Source organism: Alternaria conjuncta, assembly GCF_024043145.1.
Source record: "Alternaria conjuncta strain BMP 0040 chromosome Unknown scaffold_3, whole genome shotgun sequence".
Classification (NCBI taxonomy): Eukaryota; Fungi; Ascomycota; class Dothideomycetes; order Pleosporales; family Pleosporaceae; genus Alternaria; species Alternaria conjuncta.
This window is the reverse complement of record NW_026250092.1, coordinates 641816-653360: the sequence shown is the minus strand read 5'-3', so window position 1 is coordinate 653360 and position 11545 is coordinate 641816. Positions and strand designations below refer to the sequence as shown.

Genomic DNA, 11545 nt, shown 5'->3' with positions numbered 1-11545 from the left:
TAATAAAAAAGTAAAAAAAGTAATAGTAAAGAAGCTCTTATATATAAACTAGTTAGACTTTATATTTAGTTCTAAATAAGCTATTTTTACTTTATAAGCTATTATAAAACTTATTATAATAACTTATTATATATTTATTATAAAGTTATTTTTTACTACTATAAGTATATATAAAGATAACTACTTTAAATAAATAGTCTAGTAAACTACTATTATTAAATATCTTCTTCTTTAATATATATAACTAAAGTACTTTTATAAAAAGACTTCTTAGGCTTAAGCGCAAAAGATAGAGAAGAGCACAATCTAGGCGATAATGTACCTAAAGTAGTCTAGTCCCAATCGAGCTTGGTGCTCACTCGACCCAGTGTTCTCTCCACACCTCCACCATGCTGCATCAAGTTCACGTGAATGCTAACTTTTATTAACACGTCTTCACTTGTAACAGCTTGCTTTTTCCACCATCTCATCGCATCCCATATATTCCCAAGATCCACGAAATCAGCATGCCGCCCGCAGCCCCACCCTCCTACCCCCGTCCCGACTTCCTTCGCGAAGACCTAACATGGACGCCCCTCAACGGCCCATGGTCATTCCTTTTTGATGACAACGACGTTGGCTTGATCCAAGGATGGCATTTGACCTCTCTCCCGGACAAGATCACCGTGAACCCCACCAACACCAATAGCGCCGAGAACACCGAAGCGCACAGCATCACAGCCAAGATCGCAGCTGGTACTCAAGAGCTGCTTCAGGGAAACTCCTTCAAAAATGAACATACTGTACATGAGAAGAGGAACATCCAGGTTCCTTACGTGTTCCAATGTCCTGCTTCTGGTATCGGAGAGAAGGGCGTGCATGAGGTACTGTGGTACGAGAGGGTCATTGCAGACCCGAGAACGATGGAAGAGAAGGCGGCTGGGAACCGTGTAGTGCTAAGATTCGGAGCCGTCGACTACGAAGCCAAGATTTGGCTTAATGGGCGCTTCTTTGGTGGCCATCGCGGTGGACATGTGCCTTTTGACATCGATGTCACGGATGCTTTCACGGAAGAGAAGGCTCAACGACTCACCATCCGCGTATTTGATTCTGCGCATGATCTGACACAACCGCGAGGAAAGCAGTACTGGAAGGCTCAGCCGGAGAGCATCTTTTACACACCCAGTGGCGGTATCTGGCAAAGCGTGTGGCTCGAGTCAGTGCCTATTGTGACGATTGGAGATGCAAGCGCGGGCACGCTATTCAAGAGCAATGACATCGAGAGCGGCAAGCTAGAAGCTAGCATCAAGATCATTGGAAGGCCTGCTGGCCATGCATACAGCGTAGAGCTCGAAGCCAGCCTAGCAGGTGTGCCCGTCAGCAAGACGGAGAAGGTTGCTCTTCCACGAGACTCAGACACTGCTTCCTTGAGCACCAACATGCGACTTTCCGACTCCCAAACTTCACAGCTGCCTCTTACATCCACTGCCCCACTTTCTGACGCGACAGCATGGCTCAACAACCTAGCCCTCTGGTCTCCGGAGGAGCCCACTCTATACGATCTGACTATCCGCCTCTACGACAATGAAGACAAAGTCATCGACCAAGTCCACACCACAACCGGAATGCGTTCTCTCCATTGGGATAACTCCACCTTCCGACTCAACAACCGCCCATACTTCCAAGCGCTCTTCCTAGACCAAGGCTACTGGCCCGAGACCTTCATGACACCTCCATCCTCCGACGCACTAAAGCTAGACATCGAGTTGACCAAGGCGATGGGCTTCAACGGATGCCGCAAGCACCAAAAGGTCGAAGACCCACTATTCCACTACTGGGCTGATCGTCTGGGTCTGCTAGTGTGGGGTGAAATGGCAAATGCATACGCATTCTCCGAGGCGTATGTAGAGCGCATGGACCAAGAGTGGCGGGAAGCCGTCTTACGCGATCGCAACCACCCCTGTGTTGTTGCTTGGACGCCAGTCAATGAGTCTTGGGCATACACTGATCTCCACACGAGCAAGCAGCAGAGAGACCACATCAGGAGCTTGTACTATGCGACCAAAGTGTTGGACTCGACAAGACCCATCAACGATAACTGTGGTTGGGAACACGTCATCACTGACTTGACCACATTCCACGATTACGCCGACGCGGATGAGCTTACAAAAACTTGCTCGACGCTAGACGGCATCATGAAGAAGCAGTCGAACAGACCAACGTTCCTTGCACCTATTGAGAGCTTGTCGGATCCCGGGTCGAAACACACTCCTGGTGCACCCGTTATTTGCACAGAGTTTGGCGGTGTCAACATTGCGCGATCGGCTGCGGGTGAAGAGGATAGGAAGAGAGACTGGGGTTACACCACTGCTACTGATCCCAAGGATTTGCTCAAGCGCATCGAAAAGATGATGGACGGGATTGTAGACGGAGGGCATTGCTGTGGGTTCGTGTACACGCAGCTTACAGACATCGAGCAAGAGGTAAACGGCGTATACACACCGGACCGGAAAGAAAAGTTAGATGCTGCTGAGGTTAGGAAAGTGGTTGAGCGCGTTATGGAGAAGTATGCGCAGATGCATAAGTAGCTGCTTGGATCAAATAAGCATGTAGACAAATGCAAACATTCACTCAGGCTAGGAGGTAGTATCTTCGTAATTTTGTTTATTCTGCGCACGTCTTTGGTGGCTTCGTATTATCATACATGAGTTCCTTTCAATCGTACAACTACCTTCAACCAGTAGCTGTTGGTTACCATCCATAGTTGACAAACACCTGCTGTCGTCATGCTGATATGTGGCAATCGCCCAACCATGATCTCCAATGCACAATATCCGCTTCGCTATTCGCAATAGTATGCACTGAGTTTGCAACCAGATCATACGACACGCGACATGCGAGTGACTGGAACCAGTAATCTCCAGGATGCGTGACTCCGGGAACGCAATAAACAGAAGGAAAAGGGTATCGTCCGTAGTGAAAACCGCATAACTCCGCCCGTCCTGCTACCAATGCATGTCAAAGCAATCATCCGCCATAACGTACACCGCTCCTCAAGTATCGCACACTCTCATCTTCAAGACGTCGTGGCTGCTGATCCTCTCGGAGCGGAATGTAGTCCTGGTTCGGCTGGACGCGCCTCTCATACATCCTATTGTCAGGCACGTAAGCACGAGACGGATCAACAGGGTGTACATCATACTGTGCACCTCTCACTTCATGCGCATGCATTCGGTGAGACGGTCCAGAAGCATATGCATATCCACGAGGATCAGCAGGCGCAAGCGGGCGTGCTGAGACATCGTAACCTCTACCACCACTAGAAGGTGGCTGGTAAGGACTGGTGGTCAGATCAATAACTTGCTCTCTAGGCGGCGGTGGCCTTGGCCCATAATTGGGCGCCATGCGCTGGCTCATGTGGAATCCTGCTTGATCATCTCCGTAAGTCCGGGGGCGAGCTTCCTCACGGTATACGGGCCTTAGACGCTTGGCGTGTTGCTCGGCCTGAGACTGTCTGTCATCCGCAAAAGAAGGGAGCGCTTTTCGCTTTGGAGATTGCAGCTCGTTATATGGTCTGTTCGGATTCGCGTTATGGTTTCGGGCAGGCTGCTGAGAAGTTGCAATATGTTGTGGTGATGTCAAATCAACTGTCTCAGGCTCAACAGAAGGGAGCACAACATCTTGGTCTGATGGGCGCCTTGGGTGCGCTAGTGGTCTGTCAAAGGCACTGTGACGAGGTGATGGAGGCTGAACATATCCTTCCTGTACGCGACGAGGCGCAGCGTGCAAAGGAGGGTCGTTATACTGTAACCTCGATGCACCACGATCTTCCTTGATGGGTTGTAGCTATGCGTGTTAGCTCAAGAAGAAGCCAAGGACTAGGATACCGTTTTCTCTCGCTCATAGAGCTTGGTTGTTGAACACTCACTTGGTATAGTTGGCCGTTGATCTCACGCACGATCGGCTGTGCGTTTCTCACACTCTGGCCAGTCTCGGCTGGTCTCGCTCGCCTACAGTCGTGAGTATTAAATTCGATGTCAGCTGTCGTATGCACTTACGGATTGTTTGTCCTCGTTCGCACTGATTGGAAAGGCTGCTGCATAGGTGACTGGAAACGTGAGGTGCCAGATGATACAGGTGGCGGTGGAGGAGGAGCATAGCGCGGAAGGACAATAGTTCTTCTTGATGAAGGTCTCATGTTGCGGACATCCCCACTCGGGTAGTTAGCATGTAGTTCCGGCTGTAGATCGCGCGCAGTAGCACGACTGGAAACAATTTCCATGCTTTGCTCGCGCTCATCAGGTGTGGCCATGGAGCCTTCATCGCTGCTAGCTTCATCATCATCGTCAAGAACAATGACTTCACGGAAGGTTTCCTCAAGTTCGTTGCTTTGCTTTCCGTCTTCATCTCGCCACTCTTTGAGTTTCGCAAGAGAGACTTTCTCGACTTGGCCACGGGCTTCCGACCAGCCGTCAGTCTTGAGCAGCTTATCGTAGTCTGTGTATGTGTGGCGGATATGCGCGACAACTGCGAGTTGCACCCTACGAGCCAACGAAAGCTCCTTAGCATTACCTACCCGGTTAGTTCCCTCCTCAAACGCATGAGATACAATGGCTTGTAGATCTGCCTCTGGTATCTTGGGAAACATCTCGCGAACGGCGCCGTGGATGTAGCCCTTGGTCTCCTTCTCAGTGGCGGGATGCCCTCGTTGTACTTGCCGCGAAGAGTAGTCTTCAAACTCTTGGGCTATCCAGTTGGTTCTGTCACCTTCTTTGTCCTTCCGCAGGCCGCGTCTCTCATCGTAGAGATATCCGAACTTGTTGCAGGCAAGTTCGATGATGGTGAGAGGAAAGTGGTGTCCGACTCGGTGGACGTGGTGGGATAGCTTCTCGGGATCGGAGTGGGTTTTGTTCTTCGGCTTGGCCTGCGACGCTGTCAGTGGATGGCCTGTTGGCTTGGGAGGGACCGGATGCTCACAGAGACGATGTGTACGTCAAGGTTGCGCTGTCGACACTGCTCTTTGCACCATTCTGTGAATTCGGGGTGTCCAGCTGGGATGAAACCGAAGCCAGTGGGGGCGTTGGACGCGTATGTCAGCTATTCTACAGTCAGTGGTGTTATATGACGATGAAATCGCGTCGCCGACGGACAATGGAATGTAGCTTCTTCTTCTCTTGGGTTACCGCTTCTAGCACGATTTTGTACGGCTTCTTCTTCTTGACGGCGGCTCGCAACTGATCAAGCGTACTGCCGCGCTGGGGCGGCTGTTGCGCACGCGGATGATATACTCTGGTCATGGCTCTGGTATGCAGATGATGTTCATGGATCCCACAGCGGACCAGGGCAATATGAGTCGCTACTGGATGAGTGAGCACCCTGTGTGGCCTGACACGGCGTGTTCAGCGATTAATACGGTAAGCGCAGCAGTCACAATGTCGTGCAATTGTCCAGAACGAATCCGGATTGCGTATCTACAAGCCCCGGTCGATGCAAAGGCACAGGCGGGGTGTTGGGTGGTACGTGTTGTGGTGTTGAAGAGTTGGCGAGGTTGGCACTGGGAGCGCAGGTGGCGGCTGCGCGCGTCGGCGTTACCTTCCGCCGACCCAGCATCCGAGGTCACAGCCTGAAGTGCTGTGCTTGGGCTCCAGAACATGTCACAGCAAGCAGTTCTTCACGCGTATAGGCACCTATACCGGCACAGTCTCAGAGCTATCCAGTTCTCGAAGCCGGCTCGATATACATTGCGCGACCGCATTCGCCTAGCCTTTCGCAAAGGCTCCGCGACCGATTATGAACCACAGAGGATACAGAACACGCTCGAGTTCCTGCAGTATGCGACTAGGCAGAACGGTCTCGAACATAAGATAGTGAAGAACCTGCTGTTCGTATGGTGGGTACAGAATCATGGAGGTCGCAATAAGCACAATCCGAAAAACGCCATGTATGTAACCAGTTCTCATCCGTCTTCAATGTCATGCAGCTGACTCTATCAGGACGCGTGAGGACCTCGAGGTCAAGACCACCGCGTACGATACCTTCAACCATAATATCCGCATGTTGAACGAGAGCATGGGCCTTTGCCTTCCAGCCATGACTGTTCGCGACCCCAGTTGAAGCGACCCCGCTATGCCGACACCATTGCTACTGTGGTGCCCACGTCATCTGCGGAATACACAAATGCGAGTAGAGACCTCACATGAAGTCGTCGAGGAAGTTCTCATCGCGGTTCTCGTTGGAGTTTTGCTCTAGACTCTCCTCTGTCATGACATCGTCGTAGGCATGATCTCTCCGCCACGCAAGCTCCTTGCGCTCCTTGGCTATACGGGCCTCTTCTTTGCGCTATAAATCATTAGTCGCGAGTCGAAGTAGCGTGTGCGAACCGAAACAGTGCGTCTGGATCAGAACACCCGTGGTAGGAGATATAGAGTGTCGGAGAGATTGCAAATGACAGGATGCATCATGAGAACGGACGTAGTTGGAAAAGGGGGTCATGCGAACATAGTACATGCAGAACAAAGCAGGATAACGAGATTTGGGGAATACACATACCTTGGCTTGCAGAGCACTCTGATCTCGCTTCCTCAACTCCGCCCGCCTTGCTTCTCGCTCCTCTCTTAGGTCGGGGTACTTCTCAACTTTTGTTTTGTTAAGACGGTTGACAATAGGATTTTCTCGCTGCTCCACATGTATGCGCTTCACCTAAGATGCTATCAGCAAACCGAGCAATAAGTTGCGGTCGAGCCAAGGGACGTGACGCAAGCGTTTAGTGCCGCATGGCAATGCGTTTACCTTTCGCTGATCCTTGAACCCAACTTGACCTACAGCCATACTCCCATCTTTCTTCAGGTTGCTCCAAGGCGTATACACAATCGTAACGTTATCTTTTTTGTTACCCTCAATACTGTTCGCCTTGGTTAGTTGCGCGCAGTCCACCAGCAACTCTTTGCTCATGTTTTCCCAATCTTCGCCCTCGGGCAACCGGACGTAGATATGGGCCGAAGAGAGATTGTCGGCGTGAAACCAGACATCTTCGTCCCAGCCGTATTTGATAAGTTCTTCGTCTGTTGAGGCGATCAGTATGTGCGGTCGTAGTTGCGTGAAACACAAAGAGTACGCTGGCAGGTCAGAAATCACATACTCTCAACCTTGTCTTTGCCGACGTAGATGAAAGCCGACGGCGACACCGTGTTGGATGAGAAGTAGTACACCATTTTGCGGACAGGAACGCTTGATCTCAAGTGTCTGGGTCAAGCAGCAAGTGAGAACGTTGCCGGGATCGTGAAAATGGAAGGCACGTGTGGGGTCTAGCGGGGTATCCACAGCCCTAGGTACTTAAGGGTCTGTAGCATGCAACACATCACAGTGATCACAACTCGGGAGGGAATTTAAGATTTCTCGAACTGTTTATTTCGCGCCTTTTAGCTCTTTGTTCGGTCGTAAAAGTCATACAATATATATAGGAAGTGCGACGTCTTGCATCACCTACTTCGCACCTCTCTTGTTCAGAAGCGTATCCTGACTCTCTTCCTCTTCACCGGGCGCAGCCTCCACGTCATGGCTACCAGCTCCATGCTTCAAGCTGTCCATAGGATTATCTTGCCTGGCATGTTTCGCATATCGGTCGTGGCCCTTGGCCCTTGGGTCGAAGCCCGCGTCATCCAGGTTCTTCTTCTCAATACTTGACGGTAGCTGGTCGCCAGTACCAGTTATGACTTCGCCTGTTTGTCCGCGGTCGTTCACACTGCGCGGTATGTCGAAAGCGTTATCTGCTGCATGTGCGAGATTCGTGTGAGTCTGATCTGGGTGGTCAGAGGGTGAAACCTGATTCTTGGTTAGTTATATTGTACTCCACAGAAGCATATGATACCTGGATCCGATATCCACACTTACCACGTTCATCTTGCCAGCATCGCCAGGAATGGTCGTGCCCTCTGCAGCCATGTCTTCTAGACGGCCTCCTTGGTGCGGGTCTGGTGCCATGGTGTCTGATCTAATTACGATTGGAAGATCTAATTTGAAGTTTGTAGAGGCTGGGAAACTTGGAATTGTTCAGATGGTCAAATGAAGCCGTGTGTTAGCAACAGAGTATTTCCAGCAAGCACGCGAGCTCTTATTATAAAGCTCTGTCATTACGTGCCTGAGCACCAGTGGGCCATCTGTCGTCATAATGATGGTGATGTCAGAACGCCATCTTGGTGTGAAGGAATTGTGCTGTGAGGACCGACTTTCCGATGGAGCACCTGGAGGGGCAAGATGCGCCAAGGAGCTCACGTGCGGAACGCGCCGCGTGTGGGGTTCTTTCCTACACGCGACTTGAACTGCGTAAATCCACAGACTGTAAACAAACAACAAACCCTGCAACTCCAGACTCGTCTTATCTCAAAGAAATCCAGACCTACGCAGTACACCGACGATGCCAGCCGCCGAGCAAACCTCAGCCGACGCCCGCCGAAAGGCCGCTCGCGAAGTCATCGACATTCTTCATGAAATCGCAACATTGCTAGTACGAAACACCGCGCCTTACTGAAGCGCCCAACATCTGACATAAGCCCCAGAACACCCACCTGGATCGGCAGCAACTGTCTTACTGCGTGTCGCTCATCGAGAACGGCGCGAATCCGGAGGCATTAGCGGTACGTAGCTTTGCGGCACAGCAGGGTGTAACAGCAGATCGCCTCGCGCGCGGTTCGCACTGTCGCTTTGAAGTTGAGGCTTTTTTGGCCTGAGTACTAAATATACTGACTGTGCCACAGAAAGTCATACTGCAGCTACGCGAGGAATACCCAACGAGTTCAGTCGACGGTGACACAGAGGCCGGTGCAGCCGCGCGTTGAATCCGATTAGACTCGGAGTCCGAAACTGCTCTTGTACAGCCTTGCACGGCGGTTCGGTGTGTCAGCTTGCAACTTCACATGCAAACCGACAAAAGAGCGAGAGAGGCAGGTTGACCAGTAACGGCGGTGGTGCCTTCTCTCCCGTGAAGAGTCTGGAACGCTATCAGTACAGAATCCAACTTCCCTACAGATCGGCGTTGCTAAGCCATCGCCTACGGTTCCGCATGTACATACTTGGCATGCATCATGCAACATTGACGGAAAGTCTGGAAAGCCTAATCTCCCCTTGTACATGGAGGGGCAGTAGCGAGCAACGCGGGGCAAATCTACCAGCGAACCGGAATCTGACGCCAAGGTGTTGATATCGAAAGGTTAATGCATCGTTATCAGTACATGCGGCTTGTCTTCCCACATGTCTATGGATCAGGAAACATGTCGCGATAAGGGCTTCCCGGCTTACAACCACAGAGTTTGAGGATGGTGTGCGGAACAGCCGGGTATGCGGCCGTATCAGTGAATATTAATCTATGAGCTTCAAGCGGGATGCAAGCCATCATGTCACCGGAGTTGGCCGCTATGCAACTAGAACTGCTAGACACTGTCATTGTGATCTACCAATAAGACTACTCTGTAATCGTCTATTATGACTCTGATGATATGTATGATGACGATAACGACAAGATCTCGATACCGAAACGGTAACATGGGAAAGCAAGTACGGAAAGCTTGATGCTAGCAACGATAACGATCGTTTGGGGTATCATCAACGAGAGGAATGGGGTATCATCCAGTAGAAAACTCGTCGCCGCGCCAAAATGAAAGCAAAACACCACCCCATCTGCTGCCCTGAAATAGAAAAATTGTGGTATGTGTCTACCTGCTGCCCCAAGTGGGCGAGCTCTGACGCTGGCGGAAGTTGCCCTTCGCGTCCGCAACTTTTTGTAGAGCCTTCTCGGCCTTGGCGTCTTGCTTATTGAGGTAACCGTTGAAGATGGCAGGGAGGATACGCTTTGAGTCTGATGTTCTGTTAGTGATGACCTGAGGATATGAGTAGACGTGAACTTACTGGCATGGTCGGCATCAAAGATAATACCATCTGCGCCTCGCTCTCCTGCCACCTTGACAGCCTCCTCCAACAAGCCCCCACCAACACCCTTGCCGCGATACTTCAACTTTACAGTCCAAGCGCGTACAACGGCCTTGCCTCGCCTTCTCCTGCCTCGCTTCTTCGCGGCATCATTATCGGCCCAACCCAATACCAAGGATCCGATGACGTCCTCACCCCACTTCACCACGATGAGCCTATCATCGCCCAGCCAATCCATGTTGATATCCTCGGCCATACCAATGTAGCCACCGGTCATCCATCGAATGAAGATGAGGAAAGTCATAGTGATGCCTCCAATGGTTGTAGCCAACATCGTTTTGTCCTCGTACCAGCGTAGCATGTACTGCGCAGCAAAAGCCACAACCACAAAGTACGCGGCTAGTGAAACTGGATGGAACAGCATGACCTTGCTGGCGACCTGGCGCTGTTGTGCCACGGAATCTGCGACCAAGCGTAAGCCTTCGATTCGGTCCTCCTCTGTCTCAGCAGTGTAGGTAGAGAGTTGCGGCAATCCATCCGTAGGCGACTTGGCCGGCGCGTTCGGTTCGGTCGACGACATGGCTTGGGATTCGGCAGGCGAAGGGTACGGGTTGTACTGTGCAGGCAGCGTTGAGTAGGACAGCGATGTAGAGGGAAGTTCTTGGACGAAGTTGTTCAATCGGAACGAGGTTGGTGTGGGTAGCGGCGATGGTAGATCTGGATCAATCCTGAGGTTCGCGCTCAGCGACGTCAAGAATGCTGTTGTTGCGCGTTAGCTCGTATTCATACCCAAAAATCTCGCGCGTCGAAGTCGCTGCATGGTTGACATCACAACCCCAGTCGCGGCAACCGAGCACACGACCATCCCCAAGAAAACCAAATAGAGCCAAACATACCAGCACTGGTCCTAAATCCCGGTAAAGACGGTATCGCGGGAATCGCCTTTTCAAACCCCGAGTAATGGTTCACGACAACTGTATCCTGACCCAGAAAGTGTTGTTGTCTTGGAAACGCATGCGGACCCGGCGGAACCTTGAGATGGCTTGGAGGAAGTTGGCGACGCATCCTTCTTATAGTATAACCCGAGGCTCAATGCTTTCCGAAATTCGATTACATATACAAGCGTATGTCAAACACGTGGGCGGACCAGCCAGGAAAGGGAAGACAGAGTAATTAAATGAAGTAAGGTGCAAAGTGCGGCGGGAATTGGGTACGTAGATGTGGAAAGGTTACGAGAGGCTAGAAGCAAGAGCCAGACAACCAAAAAATCCAGATCGCGAACAAGTGGGAAAACGTGCGTTAAAGTATTGGCTTACAAGCCAAGACACCTATAACACAGATCCTTTCAGACACACGATTTCCCGCGTTAACGGGGTCTTTCTTTCGCACGAAGCGGGTCCAACACAAACGCACAAGCCATGTCATGGTACGTTCCGTGCACTTTCTTGGTTGCGTACGTGCGGGTGGGAGCGAAGCGCAGGAGTCGAGGCGCTGCCCGGCTGCGACGACGATCTTCACAGGCCCACCCTGAGCTCACCTTTTTGACCCCCCCTGGTCCGCGGTGCTTCAGCTGCGAAGACAAGTGTATGCGATGGCCATTGGCTGGGGGCCGCAATAGAGATAAGACGCTTGAGGGCCAACAAGA

General features: G+C 51.3%; 7 protein-coding genes across 7 annotated transcripts; 3 read left to right on the top strand and 4 right to left on the bottom strand.

Annotated features, from left to right (window-relative positions):
* Positions 1–506: 506 nt before the first annotated feature.
* On the top strand, positions 507–2567 carry J4E85_002195 (uncharacterized protein; the record flags this gene model as incomplete). Its single annotated transcript, XM_051466475.1, has 1 exon — positions 507–2567. The coding sequence occupies one exon, from the start codon at positions 507–509 to the stop codon at positions 2565–2567; it is 2061 nt and encodes a 686-aa protein (XP_051329330.1).
* Positions 2568–3839: 1272 nt separating this feature from the next.
* J4E85_002194 (uncharacterized protein) lies at positions 3840–5276 on the bottom strand (the record flags this gene model as incomplete). The annotated part of the gene is made up of 5 exons (XM_051466474.1): positions 3840–3857; positions 3908–3989; positions 4038–4903; positions 4957–5076; positions 5130–5276. 5 exons carry the CDS (start codon positions 5274–5276, stop codon positions 3840–3842), a joined length of 1233 nt encoding a protein of 410 aa, XP_051329329.1.
* Positions 5277–5630: 354 nt separating this feature from the next.
* Positions 5631–6093, top strand: J4E85_002193 (uncharacterized protein; the record flags this gene model as incomplete). The annotated part of the gene is made up of 2 exons (XM_051466473.1): positions 5631–5920; positions 5973–6093. The coding sequence occupies 2 exons, from the start codon at positions 5631–5633 to the stop codon at positions 6091–6093; spliced, it is 411 nt and encodes a 136-aa protein (XP_051329328.1).
* Positions 6094–6171: 78 nt separating this feature from the next.
* Positions 6172–7190, bottom strand: J4E85_002192 (uncharacterized protein; the record flags this gene model as incomplete). Its single annotated transcript, XM_051466472.1, has 4 exons — positions 6172–6318; positions 6529–6678; positions 6769–7040; positions 7118–7190. 4 exons carry the CDS (start codon positions 7188–7190, stop codon positions 6172–6174), a joined length of 642 nt encoding a protein of 213 aa, XP_051329327.1.
* Positions 7191–7461: 271 nt separating this feature from the next.
* J4E85_002191 (uncharacterized protein) lies at positions 7462–7959 on the bottom strand (the record flags this gene model as incomplete). The annotated part of the gene is made up of 2 exons (XM_051466471.1): positions 7462–7800; positions 7870–7959. 2 exons carry the CDS (start codon positions 7957–7959, stop codon positions 7462–7464), a joined length of 429 nt encoding a protein of 142 aa, XP_051329326.1.
* A 433-nt stretch (positions 7960–8392) lies between these two features.
* On the top strand, positions 8393–8813 carry J4E85_002190 (uncharacterized protein; the record flags this gene model as incomplete). Its single annotated transcript, XM_051466470.1, has 3 exons — positions 8393–8482; positions 8535–8612; positions 8733–8813. The coding sequence occupies 3 exons, from the start codon at positions 8393–8395 to the stop codon at positions 8811–8813; spliced, it is 249 nt and encodes an 82-aa protein (XP_051329325.1).
* An 873-nt stretch (positions 8814–9686) lies between these two features.
* J4E85_002189 (uncharacterized protein) lies at positions 9687–10480 on the bottom strand (the record flags this gene model as incomplete). Its single annotated transcript, XM_051466469.1, has 2 exons — positions 9687–9829; positions 9880–10480. The coding sequence occupies 2 exons, from the start codon at positions 10478–10480 to the stop codon at positions 9687–9689; spliced, it is 744 nt and encodes a 247-aa protein (XP_051329324.1).
* Positions 10481–11545: the final 1065 nt, after the last annotated feature.